This window comes from Pagrus major, chromosome 10, assembly GCF_040436345.1.
Source record: "Pagrus major chromosome 10, Pma_NU_1.0".
Classification (NCBI taxonomy): domain Eukaryota; kingdom Metazoa; phylum Chordata; class Actinopteri; order Spariformes; family Sparidae; genus Pagrus; species Pagrus major.
In genome coordinates this window covers 14587388-14611972 of record NC_133224.1, presented here as the reverse complement: position 1 = coordinate 14611972, position 24585 = coordinate 14587388, and the positions used below count along the sequence as shown (strand labels likewise).

At 41.5% G+C, this 24585-nt stretch overlaps 2 protein-coding genes across 2 annotated transcripts in view; one reads left to right on the top strand and one right to left on the bottom strand.

Moving 5' to 3' along the window:
- peli3 (pellino E3 ubiquitin protein ligase family member 3) overlaps positions 1 to 3922 on the top strand; it is a 32571-nt gene extending 28649 nt beyond the window's left edge. The window contains exons 6-7 of the mRNA XM_073475114.1: positions 84 to 272; positions 3103 to 3922. Of these exons, the coding sequence (XP_073331215.1) occupies positions 84 to 272; positions 3103 to 3702 (789 nt within the window). The 3' untranslated portion in view covers positions 3703 to 3922. The remainder of the gene's footprint in view (positions 1 to 83; positions 273 to 3102) is intronic.
- A 7286-nt stretch (positions 3923 to 11208) lies between these two features.
- rab1ba (zRAB1B, member RAS oncogene family a) lies at positions 11209 to 24547 on the bottom strand. The gene is made up of 6 exons (XM_073474584.1): positions 24245 to 24547; positions 18761 to 18833; positions 18504 to 18599; positions 17214 to 17309; positions 16700 to 16831; positions 11209 to 13748 (listed from the first exon to the last, which is right to left on the bottom strand). Exons 1-6 carry the CDS (start codon positions 24256 to 24258, stop codon positions 13554 to 13556), a joined length of 606 nt encoding a protein of 201 aa, XP_073330685.1. The 5' UTR covers positions 24259 to 24547; the 3' UTR covers positions 11209 to 13553.
- Between the last annotated feature and the right edge of the window lie 38 nt (positions 24548 to 24585).

Sequence of the window (24585 nt, the reverse complement as noted above, 5' to 3'; positions counted from 1 at the left end):
TATGTCTGCCTGCTCTCTGTGTGTGTTTGTGTGTTTGGTGTGTGTGTGTGTGTGTGTGTGTGTGTGGGTGGGGGGTCTCTCAGGAGCGAGCTGCCAAATGGAGGACGTCGGATGGCTTGATGGACGGCCTGACCACCAACGGGGTGCTGGTGATGCACCCGGCAGGGGAGTTTGTGTCTGAGCCGGCTCCGGGCGTGTGGCGGGAAATCTCAGTCTGTGGAAACGTCTTTGCCTTGAGGGAGACACGCTCAGCCCAACAGAGGGGCAAACTGGTAAGATGAAGGGAGCTGGTGAGAAAATCACACCAATGTTTGCTTTGGGGTCAGATATGAACTATTATAAAGACAGCAAGTGAACACTGTCTTAAAGCTGGGGGTGGAAAGATTGTAAAAACCAGCAACAGCGAGCTAAATTTAAAGTATCCAACTGAAAAAAATCTCATCCCGCCCAATCAAGCCTCCCTCCAAAGCCACTCCTCCAAAGCACATGAACACAAACTGCCCGACTCCGCAGACACCGACTGCCCTGCAGCTCTTGACAGCCAAAGATGTGTTAGCAGCTAGCTCGATATGTCCAACTAGCTCTCTTAGCTTTTTCAGCCTAATACATAAATCAACAACTCTGTTAAGCAAAATGGTCATTACAAACATACCTCTGTCTGAAAAGGCACGACACTTACTCCTTACTGCTGTAGCTGTGCGCCTTGTGCAAACTGGGTTAGCTGCTGAACGACAGTGGCTGTGTACTGTGAGCACAGCCCAAGTCCTGCATTAACGCGATAGCCTCTTCTTCTGTGCTTATTAGAAGTCATAACTGTGAAGAATCTGATTGCTCCTGTCAGTGCAACAACGCAATTGGCTGAAATTTTTCCCGGTTTGACTGCTACGATTGGCTATTGGGGGAGGAGCAGGATATGTGTTATAGGACCACCACCTCTGGCGTTACTGACTTCTCTATTAAAAAGACCTTAAGTGATCTGTCTCTTTCTTATAATGCCTCTGGCGCTGTGTATTGTTGTCATTGCTGATCATGTCCAACCACCTCATGTCTCCTTCACATGCACCTGATATTATCATAATGAAGGTCAACTTACTGCTGTCAAGCTACCATGTTAGTTGTGGGAAGTTTTGGCTGCAGTTTCTCCGCCATTTTTGTGTGACTGGCTTGCTAATAGCTTTAGCAGTATACCTGCCTAGCCTTGTGGAAGACTCTAGTCATGTGCCGAGTATAGCAGAGTGCAGGCAGACAGGTAAGTAGTTAGACAGACAGACAGGTAGCCAGGTCTGATCTTTTCATACGGGCCCAACAAACCGATTGGTTAGGGTTATTGGAGGCCTGCAACGGCCACAGATACTAGATGGTTATATTATTATTTGTCATTTGATTTATGGATTGCTGCCGGGACGTTTTTTAAAGATTTAAAATAAAACATGCTTCCAGAATAACTTACCAACCCTAGCTTTAAAGGACGTTCTTGCTCAAACAGAGAATGGGGGCGTGTTTAATAGTCATACCTAGTCGTTACCATCGCAAACAGACAGCGGGTCTGGCAAGATCAACAACACTAGCATGGATTAGCGATAGCATCGATGTAAGGATGGATAAGCAATAGCATGAATGTTAGCAGGGACAGTGCTAGCTGTCACTCAGACAGAAGTTCTTCTTGTGTGTTGAGGAGCTGCAGAGTTTATTTATGTTCAAACTGCAACCTGTACTGTACATTTACTGCCACTAGACAACTTCTCTGCTAAACTTAAATAACTAAAAGTTATTTATCAAAAATATTTGGCGAACAGTGTGGCTCATCAGCATTGTCAGGAAAGGAAATATGAAATATCATAACAATACCAAAATACGGTGGAGGGGGGCTTTAATTAGCACTGTTGCATAACCCAGCTGTCCCATATATAACTTCCTGTAATATGGAAAACATTTTAGCTGTCTGAAAAAAGACGTCTTGGCAGTATTATTGACCTTTAACTAAAGAAGATGGTGGGAGTGTCAAGGTTCCTCATTTCAATTTGATTTATGGTTTAAACTGTTTGTTTTTATCAGCACTGACGGCTATGCCATTGTTAGATTTTATCATCTGGATTTGTAAAGATCATTAGAACATTGTTTTTTGTCCTGAGAACTGTCATTTACATTTTCACATTATTCTTTGAAAGACAAATACAGGGGTATTTTTCATTGATTTGTTATTTTTTGTGTACTTTTAGTTTCTATCATATATGTTACAGCAGTCTGAGCAGGTACCAGGGCAAGTTTATTGTCTCTCTTTTCCGGCATTGTACTTTCAATGTTCATTTTTTCAATGCAAATATAGACAATATAATATCCATTCAGTCAATCCACAATAGTATGTGTTATGATAAGACCCAATTAGGAATTGAACATGGGAGTCTCCATCACTGAGATTCTGCCCATCCAGACATACAGCAAACACTGAAAACTGAGTTTGTGAATATCTTCATCCTGGACGGAGTGAGCTAAAAGGCCAAAACTCAATAAAAAAAGCTATGTTTTAAGAAATATTCACGTACATGTGGACAGGGCCGAATTCTAACCATCGGAAGAGACAAATAACTTCATTAGCACCACACATGTCAATTTAGGATCTGACCTAAAATACCATGACGTATCAGAATGACTGCTGCTTATCATCTTGTCCTCTTCAGTATGTTCATGTAAAGGTAGTTTTTTCACATGTTTTGTTTTTTAGTTTTTTTTTTAGTTTTCAGGAATTTCAAACTTAACAAAAAATCATCTGTTTTTAATTACTGTACTACTGCTACACTCCAAAGATAGACATGCTGCTGATAATGATGGTGTTTTGAGGGAAGGCTCTTACACTCGATGGGTGTCAGCTGTCTGTGTAGTTGAGCACAGTGCCATCATGTGGTGGTTAGAAGGGGACTGCTGGAAGGTTCCCTTGTACAGAGTGTACCAGTCCAGTGCAGAGTGTTCCCAGTTTAACAGCTCCCACCAGTATATAAATAAATCAGCATTTCCTCTGTCCTGACAGCCCAGTTATGAAAACTGATGTACCCTCTCTTCTCCTCTTTCCCCTGCTACATTTCTATCCTCTGTTCTCTTCTCAAGGTTGAAAATGAGTCAAACACCCTCCAGGACGGTTCTCTGATTGATCTGTGCGGGGCTACCCTGCTGTGGAGGACCCCCGCCGGACTGCGCCACACCCCCACCCTCAAACAGCTGGAGTCCCTTCGCCAGGAGCTGAACGCCGCCCGACCCCAGTGTCCCGTGGGCTTCAACACCCTGGCTTTCCCCAGTCTGGCTCAGCGTGAGATCGTTGACAAGAAGCAGCCCTGGGTCTACGTTAATTGCGGCCACGTACATGGCTACCACAACTGGGGCTACCGCAAGGAAAAGGGTCCTGCCGGCCCCGGGGGCACAGCACCAGCCAGCACCGGGGAGAGGGAGTGCCCGATGTGCCGGCGAGTGGGCCCCTATGTGCCGCTGTGGCTGGGCTGTGAGGGAGGATTGTACCTGGATGCCGGGCCACCCACTCACGCTTTCTGCCCCTGCGGCCATGTATGCTCAGAAAAAACAGTGGTGGGGTGGAGCCAGATCCCATTACCCCATGGCACCCATGCCTTCCACGCTGCCTGCCCCTTCTGTGGTACCTGGTTGACGGGGGAGCAGGGCCACATCAAACTCATCTTCCAAGGCCCCGTCGACTGAAGCTACTCAGAGGAAACTGAAGGTGGAGTGGACAGAGGTGGACCTGCTGAGTAAAGACTGTGACTGTGTGCAAAGACAAAAATCTGGACACACTCAGGTGTGGGATGAAAGAAGGAGTACAAGAAAAGGACTGTTGACATGATGCAATAGTAGATTGCCAAGGCTTCAAATGGAATATGAGGTGTACGGAGAGTATGTAAATAAATTGTGTTGAAATCAACACGTGTAGTGACCTTTTGTTGTACCTGCTGAGGTCTCAGACTCAAGTGCATTTCTGATCATTCGGAGCATGATTCACTCAGATTAAACATTTATTTAATTGTCATTGCACAATACAAGCTTCTAGAATGAAATTTCTATTTGTAGTTCTCTAAGCTACCAACACCTTAAAACCTTCACAGACTGATGAATAAATGATAATCAAGACAGAAAAATAAACAACTCATGGTGGAGTGTTGATGATGAGTTGAGGAGTGTCACAGTCTGAGGAGTGAAGCTGCTCTGTAGTCTGGTGGTACAGCAGCAGATACTTCTGTATCTGTTGTCAGATGGCAGCAGGGTGAACAGACCAGACTGTGGCTGGGTGGCTGTTGTCTTTTAGTATCTTTGGGCTCTGTGCAGTCCAGTGTTGTGCAGGAATGCATGCATATATTTATTTATTTATATATATATATATATATATATATAGATATAGATATAGATATAGATACATATATATTATGTTAAGTAATATATTATATATTAATATATTACTTAACAACTGCTAAAAGTAATACAGAAGAATACTGAAGAAATGAATGAAGTTCATTTGGAACCGAACTTTGAGCTAGCTCATGTGAAGCATGAACTCGCAGACCACTGGTGCAGACATCTCACTTCACTGATGTCACTGATGCTCTGTAGATGGTACCAAAGATGTTCTGGTGGTTTTAATCACCCGCTGTAGAGCCTTCCTGTTCTGGGCCGTGTTGTTTCAAGTCAGGATACTTTCTATCACTGCTCTTTAAAAGTTGACCAGAATCTGGCTCCAGAATTTAGCCTGCTTACATTTCCTTAGGAAGTAGAGCCTTTTCTGTGCATCTTTTTGTGATGAGATCTTTTTTTGTTGAGATGTGTGATGACCATGATACGCTCTCTGTGATGTTGATTCCCAGGAACCTGCTCCACCTCAGCTCCACTGATGTCGACAGGGCTGTGTGTCTTTGCCTCCTCCAAAAACATCAACAATCAGCTCCTGGGTTTTGCTGACTTTGGGCAGTACATTGTTGTCTGCACAGGGTCCCACTCACAGAAAAACAGCTCCATAGTAGTACTAGAGGTCAAGAACTACACTTGCAGCTCTGCATGTCAAACAAGCTGTTGATCCAACTTCCTGTCGGCAGGTGTATTCAAAACAGACACACTGATGTGCACAATTGGTACAAGTAGCCTTATGTGCTTGCATGCAGACGGAGAAGCATGTTCCAGCCTGACATCCTGGCTCAGTTTTGACCATTGATTGATAAGCTCACTTATAATTTCCCGTTGGCGTATTTTAAAAGTTCATGCACACCTGAGGGTAAAAAAAGGCTCACATGCAGAGAGCACAGATGGATGATTTAATATTCCATAGCTGTAATGACATTTGTTGTTGCCAAACGATGACTTCTCCCTCCTCTCAAAACCCCTGTGGAACACGTGTCATGTTGTCTTTGTCTGAAATGTTAAAATGTCCACACCAGTCTACAATGTGTGACTCAGCAGTTTGACATGAGCATGACATCAGCAACTACTTCTCCTTCTTCATCGTCTTCTTTTTCTTCTTATTCTCCTTCTTCTTTGTGCTAATTGGCGGATCACAAACCAACTTGCACCAAGGAGCTCACCACCAACTGCTTTAGTTAGGCCCATTATTTATCGGTCCTACATACCGGTATATACATATATTGCACATCCTTTACATTAATAATTTTTGATGTAGTTGTTCACGCACATCGTTTTCTTGTCCAGTAACATTTTAGGTACACTCAAGTTCAGATAATCTGTCAAAACGGTTGGCTTGTTTACGGCCCGTCCTTGTGTTTCTTCACCCATCAGAACTTGTCTAAGTAATGAAGCTGTGATCCTTAAAGTCCCTGTGTAACCTCAACATTTTAGCATCGTGGCTGCCCCACACATGTTCCCACCAACTGCATCTTTGCACGTTGCCGGGAGAATGCTAGAGCCCTCCCTACACAGACTACACTGTGGTGAGCTGCAGACTCCACGGAGTGTCTCTGAGCCTTGCTCCCAGTTTGCAGCGCCCCCATTGTGCTAAAAATAACTCAAGGTCACCAAGCAGCCCTATGACTGCCCATCAGGACAGAGAGAGAGAGAGGAGAGAGAGAGAGAGAGAGAGGGGAACGATAGGGCAGCTTTGTCATGAGGAGAGCTACACATCACCTATTCAACACCGACAGAAATATTGAACAAACTGGAAACAAGAACCCCACAAGCATATTCCAAATGCCGCCCCCTTACACACATCTCTGATTCAACAGTCACTGATTTGTAGGTAAACAATGCATTCTGTCTTGAATGTGAGCAGATATTGTTTGTATCTTATCGTGTAATATCACTGCTGAAGAGATCTCACTGCAGAGAGGATGCAGAGGGCAGCTGCTATCCCACCCAGAGCTGCTGCAGGGTTTTTACATCAGAGCCAAAATCTGAACAACAACTGGCGATGTCAAATATGTCTTCATTTGCCTTCCCAGCTTTTCCAGTTGACACAGTGATGTACTACAGCTGAGTTGCCTGCACCTACAGATGATCTGCCTGGTGTGTGTGGTTATTTAAAGGTCCACAGGGAGAGGCAGGGGTACTAATCAAGGACAACCGCCGTGTGGATGACAGGCAGCAGAGGAGATCTACAGTATGTTAGCCTGGGAGATGGATCTTGGGGATGTAAGGGACTCGTTTCTGAAACTGCAACAGTGCAGTCCTATGGTGAGCATGTAGTGGATGTGTATGTGTGTAACATCCCTTATGACTATAAAGAAAATTATTAGGCAGTTGCTGCAATTTTCGATATCAGTCAATGTGCCCGATAACAATATCCATCTATTCTGCACTTGGTCCAGAGAGATATCTGACTGTGATCTATAATGCATGGCTGTGGTCCATTGAAGATTAATCTCAATGTGTTGATGACCCCTGACTCTTCCTCTAGCCCAGCCATCAGGACAAATATTTAACTCGCTCGCAAGAGTAAATTTAGTGGGACTTGACATCAGAGTCCTGCAAGGCAGCAGCATCCCTATCTGCTATGGTGTCTTTTTTCATGCTACCACCAGGAGTCTCCAAACTCAGATATTACACCGTCACTTCTCTGTTCAGGCTTCAAAATCAGTCTCAAAAACATGAAACTTGATTTCTGCATATTGATTCCCTGAGTAGACAAAGCCATGACTTTTATCAACGGAGGTCGTATTCAAAGTCAATGGCAAATTTAATAATGTCATCAAAGCTTAAAGGGGCACTACATAGTTTTGTAGAAGAAATTCAAACTGAGAATTTTAATATCTACAATATTAATGAGGTAATAATACAAACTTTTCTCCATAAGTAAATAAACAAGCTGTTCTCAGAGGGAAATAAGGTCCCAGAACACTGTTTGAAGCTAGAAAGGTGGCAGGGTCCGCCACATATAAACAAAGTAAAACAGTATAAATTGTGTTGTCCTTTAAGTCAGTTTGTTTATTCAGTTTATTCAGTCATGAAAACAAAGACCGTTTGTTTATTTAGTTTGTTTAGGCAGAAAAAAATCAGCCAATGAAGATCTTTCTCTTCTCATTAACATTTCTTCAATAAAACTACAGAGTGAGAGTTCTGGTATTGTTTTAATCTGGGCTTTACATTTACATGTTGTGGTGTGGTGTGAATGAGTCATACTTACCAAAAATAAAAGGATTGGTTGTTGCCTCATCTTAAAATCAATACTCCTGTCTCAGTTGGCCCAAAGGATTACGTTGCAGCCATTACAGCATTGTCGTAGCTGAAAGCTAGCAATCCCAAAATTTTGGTAGGTATGAATCATTTACACACAAAAATATGTAAGCTACAGGTCTCTCAAAGCTGAAGTAGATAAAACACAAACTGTTTTGGCTCAACACCACTAGCAGTAAGTGGAGGGGGTGATTTGGGTGAACTGACCCTTTAACTGTAGCCTTTCTCTCCCTTGCCAGTAAAACGTCAGAACAGCAGCAGCTCCTTGAGAAACAACACTGCCAGGGCAGTGACATGCAACTGACTTAATGGTGTAGATAATGATCAGTGTATTTTTGTGTTACATAGTATGAATATGTATTTCTGTGTCTTAATAAATTGTAACTGTTGTCACAGTACAGCTGCAGAGCAAACAGTGGAATGCACTCAAACAAGTGAGATCTGAAGAAGCTGCAGCACAGGCCTGTCAGGAAAGATACACTAATGTCTGTGGGTCATAGACTCCACACTGACACACACCGTCACTGTGAAAACAGTTCTTCTTTTAAGTATCAATTATTAGAAATGTAAAAATTATTTTAATTTAACTGTTTTAAATTGTATTTTCTTAAAATAATCTGGCCAATTAAAGAAACAGTTCACCCAAAAATGACATAATATGCCCATTAATCAGCTGCATACAGCTCATCCTGTGTAATCCATGTCGAATCCTTGTGCAACCGCTTCAGACGGGATGTGTGCTAATGCTTTTAGCTTAGCAGCTACATGAGACTGAGGCTTAAAAACGCAGTTGTTAATATCTTTTCAAATCAATTTATGATCTCTTTCTAGCACTTCTACGCTGTGTTCAGACTCAGAGATGATTATAAAACAGAAGCATCGATGCTCACCTGACACCCACTGCGATCATTTTTTGTAGTCCCTCAACATTCAAGAACCCAAATATGGGTACTGTTAAGCAACGATACCAACAACGTGTTGATGTTGATCTTTTTCATCATTTTATTATATATATATTTATAATATGTACAGAAAAAAACATGATCAAACTCAGCAGGGAGACAGCACCAAAGTGAACAAGCCAAACAGAAAAAAGGTGACTGACAGGCAAACTCCTGCCCGGTGCTTTTTTATTAACAAACAACACCTAGTGAGTGCCTTTATTAAGCCATTGAACAGCGATGAACACGTGTGCAAATGACATGGAAAATACCCCCTTTAACCCAAATGAATACAAAAAGTGAACTAAAGAAGAAAAGTCAAGTGTTGTTTCATCAGAATCACATTCATAAGCAAAAAGCCCCACCCTGCATCTGTTTAGCCCAACATCAGAGTCCCCACCCCACCCAGTGTCCTCTCATACTTCCATGGACTAGACAACACAGCATAGTATTCAATGAATACATTAAAATCAGTAGAATATCAAGACTTGTTGAAAGAAAGATTATAAAAAGGAAATCAGTCATCAAACCGCAAAACATCCAGTATATGTGTGTGTGACTTGAGAGTTAAGTTTCCAATGATTGCTTGTTCTGCATCTACTCAAGTGAGACTGGCATGATGACGGGATGCCAACATGTGTCCAAAAGACTCAGGAATGTTACACACGACCCTGCCCCGACTCCACACACATACACACATACACACACACACACACATACACACACACACACACACACACACACACACACACACACACACACACACACACACACACACACACACACACACACACACTCACTGCTGTTTCCTTCCCTCCCCCTAAATGTCAGCTTCCAGTCCTGTACAGCAAACTACAGCATTCCAGTTTTGCCTAACAGGACTAAAAACACAGGGCTAAAAATATACTTGTGTAAAAATGATGCCACCACATACACAACTCGTCTCAAAGTGATGCCAGTGTGATCACAGGTGCTTCACTATGATCACTCCAGGGTTGAAGCTTTCAGTGATGAGGGCTGTTGTTCTCAACATAATGTGGACTCATCTATATTCAGTTTTCAGGAGCTGAAATTGCACTTTTGCAGCTGCATGCTCTTTAGGATGCCTCACCAGAGCCTGGGGCATTGTTGTACCTGAAATGCTGACAGTTTTTCTTGCAGACAGAGCCTGGGGTGTGACCAAAGGCTGGGTGAGATTCTTTTATCTGAGTGGAGGGGCCAGCCAGGGAGGATCTTGAGGAATTCATTAAGCTGCAGTGACACAGTTGGCTGGAGGGGAGAGTTGGGAGTTCATATCCGGTCAGCAAACCAAGACCAGTCAGTCCCTGAACCTCCAGGTGCCCCCAAACACAACACAAGCGATGACAACAACACCACAAATTACCAAGAAAAATAAAAGAGTGACATCTTGGAAGGCCTATTAATACCCTAGTACAGTATGTTAAACCTTTAAAGTGGGACTAGACTTATACAGCAACATCACCAAATGTTCCAGTTCTTTGTAAAAATAGGGTAAAAACATGCAGCTCAGATTGATGAGGTCCCACTGATTTTTACTACAGTGTAGAGGCCCCTCTTTAAGGCAGGGGGATGCTCTTTTTCTCACATTCCTTCAAGTTTCCCTGGAAATACCAACCAGACCTAACACAGCGATGAGAAGCAAAGGGCCATTCAGACCTTCATATCTGTCTCTGATTTCACCATTACTACATGCACAGTCTGATACCGCTGTGTGTTTGTGTTGTTTCTGGAATATCATAATTAATATTGCTCTAGGACCATCACTGAGGAGACCAATCACGTTTCTGTACTGTCTTAGCTTTGCGACCCAGGAGGGAAAAGACAGGAAAATTTTAGTTCCCTAAACTTAACCGAACAGCGACTGAAAACTATAAAGACAGAAAATAGTGAATATTTTGTACAAATACTAAGGGAACAGTATAATAACATGTCCTGTAAAACGAATCCTGGTCTCCTGAGTGAGAGTCCTATACTCAACCTACTCAGCCACAAGAATTACTCCAGACTTCATCACTGTTTAGGGTTGTCACAATATCAGATTGAGAGAGAGTTCACAATACCGACAGTCTGTCATCTCCTCCAAAGTGGTTACACACTCTGCTAGTAGCTAGTTACTGTTATTTCTTCTTCTGTTTTATGGCAGTTGGCACCAGCATAATATATACATATTTCATTTTTAAATACCATGATGATCGTCAGTATCTATATATTGCAACACCCCTATCCTGGAGCAACATTAATTATGATGTTCGAGGAACAACACCAACAAGATGATATCAGATACAGTAACTACACCAACCGTGATCAGCCGACAAACACATCTTAAACTCAAGATGCATTTACTATCCTCTAGCAGAGCGTTGACACACCATTCACAGTCCTTATGAGCAGATGGAGTGAGCCCAGTTGTCGTTACCTGACTGAATTGCTATACTTTGGTGGTACATGGTGGAGGGAGTTTGGAACCCTTTTCTCTCTATAAGGATGTTCTTTGATGTCTGACAGCAAAAAAGATACAGCTGAACCTTCCAGAAAAAGCCAGCACGTGGACAGGTCAAAACTTTTCATGTGCTCATGATTTTGTGAGTTGTAGACCGTATTTTATTTAGGTGTTATGGTTTCTTACATGGTATCTGTACTAAAATTACAGTATCACAAGAAGAATATTGTCTAGAATTTTTAGGGGTTTGGAGAACAATCATCAGTGTCCATGTCCACAGGGTTATGAACCTGTCCTCAATTATAAAGAAAGATCTGTATACTGACACTTTAGTAATTACTGTAAAGGACTGAACTGTTAAAGAAAGGATGACACACGTGTCACAAAATGGAGCGCTAAAACATCTGATAAGGAACCAGAAATGCACAGGGACATAAAAGAAAGACATGTGACAATTATGTGTCCAAAAAAGACACAACTATGTTTGACAAACAGGCCGATCTGAGGGAAGAAACAGCAGCTTTTGTTAGACCCCACCCCCTCAGCCAACAGACACACCCACACCACATCTCTACCTCAGCTTCATCTGCAAACAAGCGGGAATAGAACATGACATCCTAAAACCTACCTGTCATGTACTGAACATGAGTTTAAGCTAATTGTACAAGTCGTCTCTATCTGAATTATCAATGAGAAAATAAAAAACAATAAAAGCACAACAATAAAACAGTAATTGTAAGATCAATGCAGAATATTGCCAATTCTTTCCGTCAGAGTCACTCCCCCTCATTTCTGTCATGCCTCGTCATCTGTGTGCAGTGTTATCTGCCCTTGGACTGTAATGTTTAGTGTCATTAGAGGAAGTCACGGTGCTAAATGTTACAGCATTTTGTCACATTGTTTCCTTGACATATGAAATGAATCTTGAAGACTGAAAAAGAAACACTAACAGCATATATCGCAGTTCTCACATCCACTTCTTCCTTCCCTGCTATGATGTCTACATGTGAAAGCAACTGAGCTGCCTGCTCCTCTTCTACCTGTGTGTTGAGCAGGGAGTTTGGTTTAAGAATCCCTCGGTTAATGCTTCTGTCAAAACTAATTACAATCTGTCTGTATATGATCTCATTATTGTTTCAGACAAGGGGCCTGGTCACCCCTGCATTTATGACAGCAACATTTTGAGCCAAAATCAACTTATTTCAATCAAACTGATGGAAATTAAACCTGCACAAAGAATTTTCCGTAATTTAACTTTGTGAAAAAACATTTTTGAATTTATAAAGATAATCATGCTTACTTTATGCACCAATTGGCTACATGTGAGGAGTCATAAAAGCAAGTTCTGTTTTTTCGTTCTTCACGCCACTATCTGTATACAGTACCTCCTAGTTTGTTTGAAGCATATCGAGACCATAAAGGTGCGTTCAGTTAGAATGCAAGGTGAACTTCAGAGCTGGCGCAATTGCATACAAAATTAACAGTAAGACTTTAGTGGGTGTGAATAGATGCTAATTCATCAGGGGTGGCGCACACTGAGCAAAGACACATCTGTGCGAGTAGAAAATGTTTCAACTTGAGCAAAATATTCAGGTTGTCCTGTGGCTTTATGAATCTACTTCACAAACATACAGAGACAGTAGCAACGAGGAGAGAGACTAAACACTGGAGTTTCTGCTGAGTTCTGAGATCAGTCAGAGGCTGAGTTGAACACAAACACGGCCAGTGCTTCGATTTCTGGCTAGCTTACAGCTAACATCACTACTGTTAGTACATTGGCTAACTGTTTGGGGTCCAATTCATGTGAATGACATACAGAAAGGAGAAATCCCCTTTGCTTTCTGTCTGAGCACACCTTAAGAGAGCCAGAGCGGAAGCTGAGGAAGAGGACAGATAGAGGGAGAGGAGGCTCACTGAAGGAGCTTTCCCTGGATCTTCGTCAATAAATTGCAATGATGAGTCACTATTAGCAGGCTGCTGTTCAGTAACATTTCCTAAAGTGTATGCAGCATCTACAGTGTGTGACGCATGTGTGTGTGTTTGTGTGTGTGTATGTGTGTGTGTGTGTGTAGATAAGCTCACTGATCAAAACCTAATCTTCCACTGCCTCCATTCCCCTCTAAATCAATACCAATCTTCCTCCGTATCTGTCCTCTTGGCTAAAAGTAAAAGTTGCCTTGGTGGCCATTTTTATCCCCCCCCCTCACAGACTGGTTGCTTTCCCCTCTCTGCTGTTTGGTGGGTGTACAGGCCTGAATTAACCCTCGCAAAGTTCTTAACACTCTTACAGTTTACTCCTCTGTTTGGCCAACCATCCCCGGATCACCAGGCAGGCCAACAGAGGGGGAGTCAGGGAGTTGGGTGTGGGTTACCGGGTTTTATGGAGGACTGGTGGGGTGTGGGAGTGACAGAGATGATGAAAGGGAACACAGAAGGGGAAGATGGTGGAGGTGATGGTTGGGACGGTGAGAGCGAGGGGTCCTTTAACAGCAGCCACCTCCAGACTGCCTGACAGGGGTGCTCTCAATTTTTAAGTTGGGCTTGTCGCCACCGGCTGTGGCCCCAGGGCCCATGCGCTTCTTGATTTCCGCGGCCATGGTCATGAAAGCCTGCTCTACATTGGTGGCGTTCTTAGCGCTCGTCTCCAGGAAGGGGATGGCCAAAGAGTCAGCAAACTCCTGCAAGAAAAGAAGGAGGAAACACTGGTTGAGGAGTTTAAATCTCAAGTCAGTGTATCAGTTTGTTTTCTCAAGGGCAGACAACACACTGACAACACAGACAACAACATTATTAACATACATCTGATGTCTGCTTCCCAGTGGTGGAATGTAACTAAGTACATTAACTCAAGTACAAATTTAAGGTACTTGTACTTTACTTCAGTATTTCCATGTTATGCAACTTAATACTTCTACTCCACCACATCTCAGAGGCAGATGTTGTACTTTTTACTCCACTGACGGCTTTAGTTACTAGTTTTAGATTACAATGTATCTTTCCAGTGAAAACCATGAATCTTTAAACATGATGATTTTAAATAAGAATGTTTGTGATAAACTGAAGGATAAAGTTTTCCTTTATGTGTTGAGAAAATTCTTTAAATTCCTCTTGGATTAGCTGGAAAATGCAGTCAGTACTCGTGTAGGGTCACATTTTAGGTGGCTATTGGGTGGCAAAAGTCAACTATTTTGATTATTGTTGTGTGAATTATCAAAGAAAAACACCAGCCATTTTTGGTATTTTCTTTGTTTCTTTTGCCGTTGCAAAAACGCCACGTGGCGGCCATAGTGGCCATTTTACTTTCCATCATATGTAAATTATATACTTTGCATCACATTTCCTGAAACTGAACATGATAACGCAGAAAAGGTGATGTCTACCCCTATGTTTTGGTGGTCTAGGATTACAATGATACCATATACTACATCATAAATTGTTCAGGTGAACAGTTAATGGTGAACTCTGTCACACTGTGAGAAGGAAACTAGATACCTTCTTGCAATGGGAACACACCAGCCACGATTCCCATTAACATGTTGACCCATGAGTACTCAGTAGTCATTATTACATCATTACATGAGTTCTCAGTAACCATGGGTCAGACCACACAGATTTTCAAATCTAAATTGATTTTGATCTCAACTACACACCTGTGAAGCTTCATGACTGCATCTTGCACAGTTATGGTGCTATTACATTGACAATATGGGTTCGCAGACAGACATGTCGCCTTGCAAAGTACTCAAAAAAGCTTCTGTGGCTGTTTCCCACTACACAAGTTGCCCAGGACAACATATTACCATGATGACACACACGCAGACTCCCAAGGTGAAAACATTACCAGCCACGCTGTCATGTAATCACAGCATCTTAGAGCCTCGGGCAGACTTTATATTAATATAATGTTTGCATGCATGTTGTGTAGAACTTTTTGTGAATTACCCCTGATAACAGTGACTATACATTTAATATTCAATATTTAATATGAACTTGGCATCTTAGCTGAAAGCAACTACAAACAACATTTATTTTCTGTTGATTCTGGCCCCTGTGGATTGTGTGAGCACCTCCTCCTCATGTCATCAAGATCTTGATCTTGCAAGACCCGAGGTACTCGAGCTGAGCCATCTATGAGTCAGTGGCATCACTGTCCTTTTCTTCCCTTAAGGTACTTCCCTCTAAACTGGAGCTGTGTTGGATGGCTTGTGCAGGTTTTTAAATAGGCACCTCCTCCCTCAATGTCTCATTGATTTAGGCCCATGACATCTTTGGGGGGCGTCCAAGTACTACCTTCACTGTCCTCCACTCATTGATGTTGTTAATATGACGATAGTAAAACAAATACAACTTTGTTTAACTTACCATTCATATTTGTTACATGCAAGGTACAGTTGTATGTAAACAGTTAACAGATTGGGTTGCTCAGTAATAATAATTTTGATGAGAAAGCTGAAGTAATCAACATTCCAGATCACATACATGTTTAGGAGGAAGAGGGCCAATTCAGGATTGGTTTAGAATCCTTTATAATCCTACAACTCATTCACATAACAACGAGACACCATCTTGTGACGGGATCACACCAGAACAAGAAATGTACAACAACAAAAATCACAAACAAAAAAATCACCAGCAGCTTCCAGGTGTGAATAGGTAACTGTGTGTATGTGATCAGTGAAACTCCCCTAAATAAATTAAGGTTAAAAAATACACAGCATATATTCAATATCGTTCTACTCTTTAAAGTCACTGTGTTGACAGGGTTAATAAAAATAAAGGATTAAGCTTCTTCTAAATTCTTCACGACATGCATGCAACTGACATGATATTACAGAGTCTCACCTAGCATCTCAGATACTGTTATTTCCTTCTCATTTCACTGAATTCAGCATAAACTGTTCACCTGAAAAGTTTATGATGTTGTATACAGTATCACTGTAATCCTTGACCATCAAAACATATCTGTTATCATGTTTGGTTAAGGAAATATGATGCAAAATACATAATTCACATATGGTGGAAAGTAAAATGGCCGGCATGGCTGCTACAGGACATTTTAGCAATGGCTCCATATCTGAAATTTTTCCAGGCCCAAAACTATACAACTGTACCAAGTTTCATGCTTCTATGAAAAAGTGAACGATTTTTTCACATATCACCTGGTCTATCTAGTTTCATTATCACGACGTACCTGAATTCACCATTAACTGTTTACCTGAACCATTCATGATGTAGTATATGTTATCATTGTAATCCTAGACCATCAAAACACTGGGGTACACATCAACCTTTTCTGCGTTATCATGTTCAGGTTCAGGAGACATGATGCAAAATAGATAATTTACATATGGCAGAAAGTAAAATGGCCACCATGTGACTTTTTGCAATGGCTCCATATCTGAAAATGTTCAGGGCCTTAAACTGTACAACTGTACAATTTTTACCCTAAGGTACACATTAACTACGTGTTTTGGAACTTTTTAAAATATAAAAAATAATCGCTTTTTAGCAGATATCAGTTGCAGAGGCAGGTAATTATCGGTTAACGGTATCAGTTGAAAAAAACGCATTTCTTGCATCCCTAATGAATACCCCATGTTGTTACTTTATGCACAGAAACCAGCCATACCTTGGCTGTTGTGTAGTCCACTACTTTCTTCGTGGTCAGGTCACACTTGTTGCCCACCAGAAGCTTGTTCACATTTTCGCTGGCGTAGCGGTCGATTTCCTGGAGCCACTGCTTAACATTGTTGTAGGACTCCTGCACAATCACAACAAGAATATCAGCATGACAAACACTTGACATAAGTTGGCTTACAGGTTTTCTGACACCCCTGTCACTGGGCAGTGAGAGCAGAATTCCTACAAGAGAAGAATTCCTCTGAAATACTTCATCCTGGGACCTGAGAAACTGTTCTGACCTGATTGTCTGTTTAGGCATTTCAGTTTATTAGATGAATAGAAATGCAACCTATCAGTGGTGTACTTGTGTGTTGAATCCAACAATGGTGTCAATTACTCATCACAACTACTCATTACATTTTGAGTACTAAATTCATACACAGCAAAGTAACAAAACAATGCTATCATAAGCATCAGACTACTTTCCTACTCTGAGAAATCAGTCTAGACTGCTGACCCACCTGATCTGTCACGTCATATACAACTATGATGCCGTGGGCTCCACGGTAGTAACTGGAAGTGATGGTCCGAAACCTTTCTTGACCTGCAGTGTCCCACTGAGAGAGACACCGACGGAGATAAAAAATAACAGCAAAGGAGAAAAGATTAGAAATCAAAACACTGAAATACCATTGTAACAATTTCCTCCCTAAAAACTCTGGTGACAATGAAAAGATCCAAAGTGTTGTTTGTGTGGAATTGACGAGTAGTTAATGAAATTAATGCGGAATAGAGCAATAAGTAGGAAGTAAGAAGTACAATGAATACATATAACTAAAGGGTATTTGATTCCGAAGCAACATTCACTCCTATTAAGTTCAGCTTATATCTGTATTATTTTTTACTCATGTTTCTGCTGACAATAACATTTGGAGAAAGGTCCTCTGGCCTTCTTTAGGATCACTGTGTGCCACAATATTGATTTAGGAGAGTTACAAAGACTTTATGGAGTTGGACTGTATGTTATTTGAGTTTTTTTTACATTTTAAAACCAGTCCCCAACTACATCAGGTGTTTAGGAGAATGCTGCAACTCTGTTTTACTGTGAAGCTCCAGAAATGTTTTGTGGACAACGAAGCTTCACCTGACTTTATATCAGCATGGAGGGAGGAGATGATGAGTGACTTTTTTTATAAGTGACATTTCTTTGGTCTTACAGGCCATTATTTGAATAGTGGCTTTTCCTACACAAGATTTCCCAGAATTCTGAGACATACTTCTGATGACTCATAAGCAGCCCATGTTAGACAGCTTGAACTACATTGTATTTTATCAAGTTTGTCCTCTATGTGCTCATGTCATTATGCAACAATTGAAATTACTAGGCTCTTGTACATGTTATAATAATAATAATAATAATTTGATTTATTGAATTTATCTCCAGGTGTGTTTAGAATGATCTATAAAAGCAAAGAGAACTACACTGTGCAGTGTGCTTTTACTTTGTGTGTATGCATGTGGCACAGCTATGTCTGCTTAACAAGCTGGGTGTGTTTGAGGTGGCACAGCCTGTTCACTTAACTAAAACAGGATCCAGTTACAACTTGGTCTGAATGCAAAACGAACAAACACACACACAGCCACAGACACAGCCACAGACACACACACACACACACACACACACACACACACACACACACACACACACAAACGGCATGTATTTCATGTATTCTGACAACAATGGTTGGATCTCAGCCCTTGCTCAGGTAAGGTTTACAGAAAGTGTTCAGTGTTTGTGTATATGGACTCACAATCTGCAGTTTGATGGTCTTGCCATCCAACTCAATGGTACGGATCTTAAAGTCCACCCCGATGGTGCTGATGTAGCTCTCTGTGTAGGTGTCATCCTGCAGAGAGGGAGGCAGATAAAGTGAGGGAGTACAGGACAGGGTCAGGCCAACAGCACAGCGAGGAGAGACCAGATGTTGCCATTGGAACAGAGACATTTAGAGACAGTAGAAACAGTGATAGAAAAACATGTTTTGGATGGTGAGAAAGAACTACTTACAGCAAAGCGTAGCAGAAGACAGGATTTTCCTACTCCAGAGTCTCCAATGAGCAGGAGCTTGAACAGGTAGTCACTGAAAGAGACACAGTCCCGGTCAGAACAGGTGCTGCTCTGTAGTGTGATCACTGTGTGACACACTCACTCTCCTGACACAACTCCTTCTCACAGATCAAGCTGGGCTGAGATTTTTAAATACCAGTAACAATAGGAATGTCTGAATGTTAGTATCTGAAATATGTATTATACTGTAATTCGTTGAGCATAAACACAGATCCTAAAGATGCAGTTTTCTATACTGTAGACCATTGTGGTCTGATTACTGAAAAGACTAAAAAGTGAAGTTGGATTGATTGCACTTGTCTTTAATGATGAAAAATTAGCACATGCAGTAATATAGAAAATTGAGAATTGTGTATTGGAATTTACAGTCCGATGGAAATCTAACAGCACCAGAAGTTACATGTGTATAACTGCGATAACAAACCAATATATCACTTTGTTCACAGTGACAATTTTGTTCAAGGAATTTTTAGTTTTTAATGTTTTTTTAGGCTGATGATGATATACAACATGACATCAGACTTTCGAAGATTGATAAGTAAACCCCTTAAGAAGCTTCACAGTCCTAAGATACACACACACACTACTTTTCAGGTGATTTGTTGACGATAAGAAAATATGGATTATGCGACAGCAGGCTGAGGTGAACAAAATAGCAGAGCTCAGAAAGTAAACGACTGGATTTTGATCGGCTTTAATTTAGCCGATACTGATCCAATCAAATATGCCCCTCATCGGCCCCAAAACTGATCAGCTCAGGACATCTTACGTTTGCATATTCTAAAAAAAAGTTCAGCTAAAGTCCACTTACTAGCTTCTTCTGGAGCTTTCAACCATATCCCTAACACTCAGATGGAGTAAGGCCAGTTGTTATGGTTCAAAGTAGGGTTGGGCAATATGTTAAAATTTTTTTTTTTAATTTTTAGAGCTAGGACGCTTTTTGAATACGGCCCCTGGGGTCTACTGAGTATTGTGCGGAGAAGACCAGGTGGAACGGCAGTACACCAAACAGATGCTGTGCATTAGAGAGATATGGTGGAGAGCGGCAAGGACCAAGCTGATCTGAATCGGAGCGGTTTATGGGTGGGATGAGAGCTTAGAGTCTGTTTTGTTTTTTTTTTCTAAACTTTTGGGATTAAAAAGTGAATTTAAGTCGATTTTTTGCTTTACAAGCCGTTTGCTTTAGGTTTTTTACCTGTCCTACTACAGTTTGCAGAGCAACAATAAAGTTTCAAGACAAATTTTTGTTCTTTTAAATTACCATACAGTAATTCTAGGGCCAAGTAGTATTCCAGCGTAGAGAAACTGGCTAATAGGGATAATAGGGCCAAAAGTGCATATTTGCCCCAGGGCCTTCCAGCAGGTTACTCTGGTTCTGGAATTAGGGCTGGGTAAGATTTGAACGTTTGGGATTTTAGTGCCCATAACTGACCTCTTGCCCTGAGACCTAAACAATACATGGTCAGTCATTATTTGGAGAATTGTTGTGGAGAATTAAAAGTGTTTTTCTGTTTAGTTTAATACCCACACGTTCTCCCAAAATGAAAGAACATCCCCTACCCTCCACCCCACCCAATCACTGAGAGGAAAACAACATCACATGAATTTGACACACAGCACACAGACAGCTGTAGAGAATTGCCCAATGCCACTGCTATTCTTGTGTCATAGGAAACTGAGACCTGTCGTATATCCCAGCCTGACACTTGATCAACTGACAATATCTCACAAACACTGAAAGCAACAGCACTGTTGCAATCAGCCCAGTTCACATTTCTACATGCTACAGCTTGTGTTGGTGTGGACTGATGCTGAGAACCATCAGGTTCACCTGATCAATCAGTTATCATTCATTGCAACAAGCCACCCAAAGACCATCTGAAGTCCACCGCTTTATATTTAAACCAAGTCATATGAAATAGGCAGCTAACATGGCAGCTAAAAATAGTAATTCTAGAAACATTAATAGCTTTTACAGCAAGATAAGGAGGGTGTTTATCATTTCAAACTTTTCAAGATTAGTGCCAAAACAAGGTGTATCTGATATCGCTGTGTTGGTGTTGTTCCTAGAAAATGTAACTAATGTTCTTCCAGGGCCATCATTTCTACTTAAGAGACAGCAATGACAACTACATCTGCAGCAAGCCACAGTGGCTAAGTGGGTTGAGTAAAGGACTCTCACTCAGTAGATCGGGGTTTTTATCCCATTTGGAACATGTTAATATACTTTTCACTTATCATTTTTACACTAAGTTCACTTTATTATTATTATTATTTTATTATTGTTATTATTATTATTATTATTATTATTATTATTAGTAGTAGTAGTAGTAGTAGCAGCAGCAGCAGCAGCAGCAGCAGCAGCGGTATCAGTGGTAGCAGTAGTATTTTCCGATTCATTACAGTTTTTGAAGTTCCAGTTTTGATCCAAAAGGTAAGGATGGCTCAATACCACTTTTTCATGTCCGATTCCGATACAACAACGAGTGTCAGCCGACACCCATATCTATCCGATACAGCCTTTCTCCCTCTCTTAAATAGTCAAATAGTCTACTTCTCTAAAGGTGGAAATCCATAGACAACATCATGAATCAATTTGCCATAGTAGTTTTGCAAAGTGGCTCCACTAATTCCGTTACAAACATGTTTCATTTATTATAACTTCTTCACAATAAAAGCTCCCAGTTATTTAGTCATTTAAAAGCTTTCATTATGAAGCAGCATTACAGTGAATGTTGTGTTTTCAGCAGCAGTCACTAAACATGACTCCTGAAACAGCTGTAAATACACAGTAAAACACAGCAGATGTTTGAAAGTACAAACAGAACCAGAGAAACTAAAGAGATTCAGTTAGAAGCTACAAAAGTACTGAGAGCTGAACACACTGACTTTTAAAAAGTCTTTTTCTCAGGTTTCCTACACTGACATGAGTTGAGTATCGATTTGAGGGGGAGACAGGTGCTTGTTACGGATTAGCTACAGTTGTGAAACCACAGCCTGGGCCCAGCTTAGCCCTACTCCGGAGCAGGTCCATCACTGCGCCGTGGCTCAACTCGTCGCAGTAAAACTGGTGATGGAAAAGCAAATCGGCACGGCTCGGTTTGACTCGCACTCAAACGTGCTAGTGGAAAAACTGATTTGGTTGTTGCTGTGCACTTTTCTTCTTGGCACTTGTCGCCTGTAAAAATTCAGCACACACCTTCCCATGGTGTTTCTGCAGGTGCTTTATCAAGTTTGTGGTGTTGGAAGTTTCCGAACACTTGCATTGCATGAATTGCACTCAGCTGTTTTGCTTTTTTCTTCTGTTAGCTTAAAGTAATTCCACACAGCTGACATGATGAGAGTGTCACTCAAGCTCGCTCCAGCTAGTCATGTGACACATGCTGCTCTCTTTATGGCATGTCTCGCATAGTTCAAGCATTTATGGGAGAGTCTAGGTTAATAAAATGGATCGGATTAAACATATTTGATCCAGTGATTTAGGGCAATAACGGACCAATACCAATACTGAATATCAGATCGGCGCATCCCTACAAAAAGGTGACTTTTCTGATACCTTTTACTTTTTTTTTTCCCCAAAAAACGTTGAACAAGTGAATCAAAGCCAAACATTTGAAGTACACTGTTGTGGGGTGTCAAAGACTCATCATGCAAGGGCAGATGGGTATGGAACCCCATTTTTTGTTGAGTGCAGACTGAATTGGCTTCTAGTATGAAACGCCAAAAGCTACAGAACATATATTGCATGATAATCTCATCATCATAATTGTATTAGTTGTAAAGCATGTTCTACTGAGGCATAACTCTCAATAATTGTGTTAAAACAACATTTAACAATGATGCTTTTAAGAAATTTGGCTTAAATGACAAAAATGTGACTGCTAATATTCAGCAGTGTTAGACATTGGTATCCACATCAGAACTCACATTAGTAGAGTATCTAAAAAAATATTGTACCACGTCACATCTATCAGACAATATACACATTTTTTGCAATGATCCCTTAAATGTCAAAATGTCAAACATTTATGATAAAGATATGGAATGGAGGTTGTCATAACAACCTATCTAGTCTGCAGTAGTTAATTTTAATAAGCTGATAATAAATGCATTGGGAGGCACTCATAAACTTAAGAGTGAGTTAAAAGGACAAAAGGGTACAGGAGGATGACCACCAGTCAAATGGATTTGATGTTTATAACGACTCTATAAAGCATTAGGAAATGATCTGTCTACCATTAATAAAACACTAGTTACACCCAGAAGGGATGCCTTTGGTGGCACCAAATGTTTGAAGATGGATGACCAGCCCCAATCAAGTGTACTAAGCATGTTTCCCAAGATTCAGTGTATAATCAGTAAGCCATATTTAACCAGAGACTAGATTAGACAGTATGTGTAAACACACAGGGAAATAGACTGTCTGCTAAGGGTGTGGAGGTGTTAGCTAAGCAAGTTAGACAGGGTTCATGAGGATTCAGAGGGCTCGCAGCAGCTCCGGAACAGCCGCTGCGACGGTGAGACGTTTCAGCACTGACCGAAGGATTCGGTGACAGGCGAGAGTCCTCTGATTACAGGGCTGCAGGTCAGCCGTCACACATCTGCTACCTCAAGTATCGTCTAACGTTAGCACCGACACGCTCCACACAGGAGAGGAGCCGAGTGTGGCTGTGTATCTGCGAAACTGGGCTGCATAGTAGATACAACCGCTTTCAAAATCAGGGCCCGGTGACCAACCACGTATTTATACAGATCAATAGGAGTTCAATAAATCTACTATCAATTGATGTGCAAATAGTTAATTTGCTTGTTACAAGGGAAGCCATTTCTAAAAGCTTAAATTCTATAAAAAATAAAAGATCATGTGTTACATTTATGATACATTTTGAGTCATGAGACGTCTGAGTTATGTACTGATCGCGCAGCATGGACTTGCCTTTAAAGACGGCAACTTAAACCTGCTAGTCCATGAACAACAGGCTGGGCTGTCAATCGAGGCTACAGGTCAGCCATCCCACATCTGTTACTTCACTACTTCATGTGACGGTAATATCAAGCTAGCGCTGTTCGTTGTTCTCCTGGTTTCTGGAGTGAACACGGTCGGTGTGTCCTCTGAGTCTCTATCACACCGGGCTGCTCCATTATTTGTCCCGTGGAAGGTCGCGTGCCACAGTCGACACGGTGAGGCACGAGCGAGCTGTCAGCTGACGGTCAGAGACTGTCACGTTAGAGGAGCTGTCCGCGCCCTGCTCACAGCCAGCTAGCTGGTGTTTGCCAATAAAATTAACGACACAACAATTAGCCTAGCATTACATGATGTTACGCCATAAACGACGTAACACACAGAATTAATTATGTTTTCTGACTGAACACAACAGTAACCCTCTCACAGTGGAGCATGTTTAATGGAACGTTAAAACTCACTATTCGGGGTTCATGGTTTCACTCTGGATGTGTTTTTCTGTCGGCGACTCGGCTCTTCCTTCCTACTCCGGTCAAAAGAGATGACTAGTAAGGTCCGGGTATCCGAGGCACTTAGATGGCTGTTTCAGCGTCTCTGTTACTGTCCCCTGCTCGTTCCTGTCTATTCGACCTTTATCCTTTCATATATACTTGGCTCTTGCGGACATATCCCTGTTTCGTTAGGTCAGACGGCTCTATTTTACTCCTTTTTTTCTGCCTTTCTGTGTCCGTAGCTTGCTTCGGGCTCAAGATGGCTGCGCAGGTGCGGTAGTGACGTAAGGGGACGTAGGGTGACGTGTCAC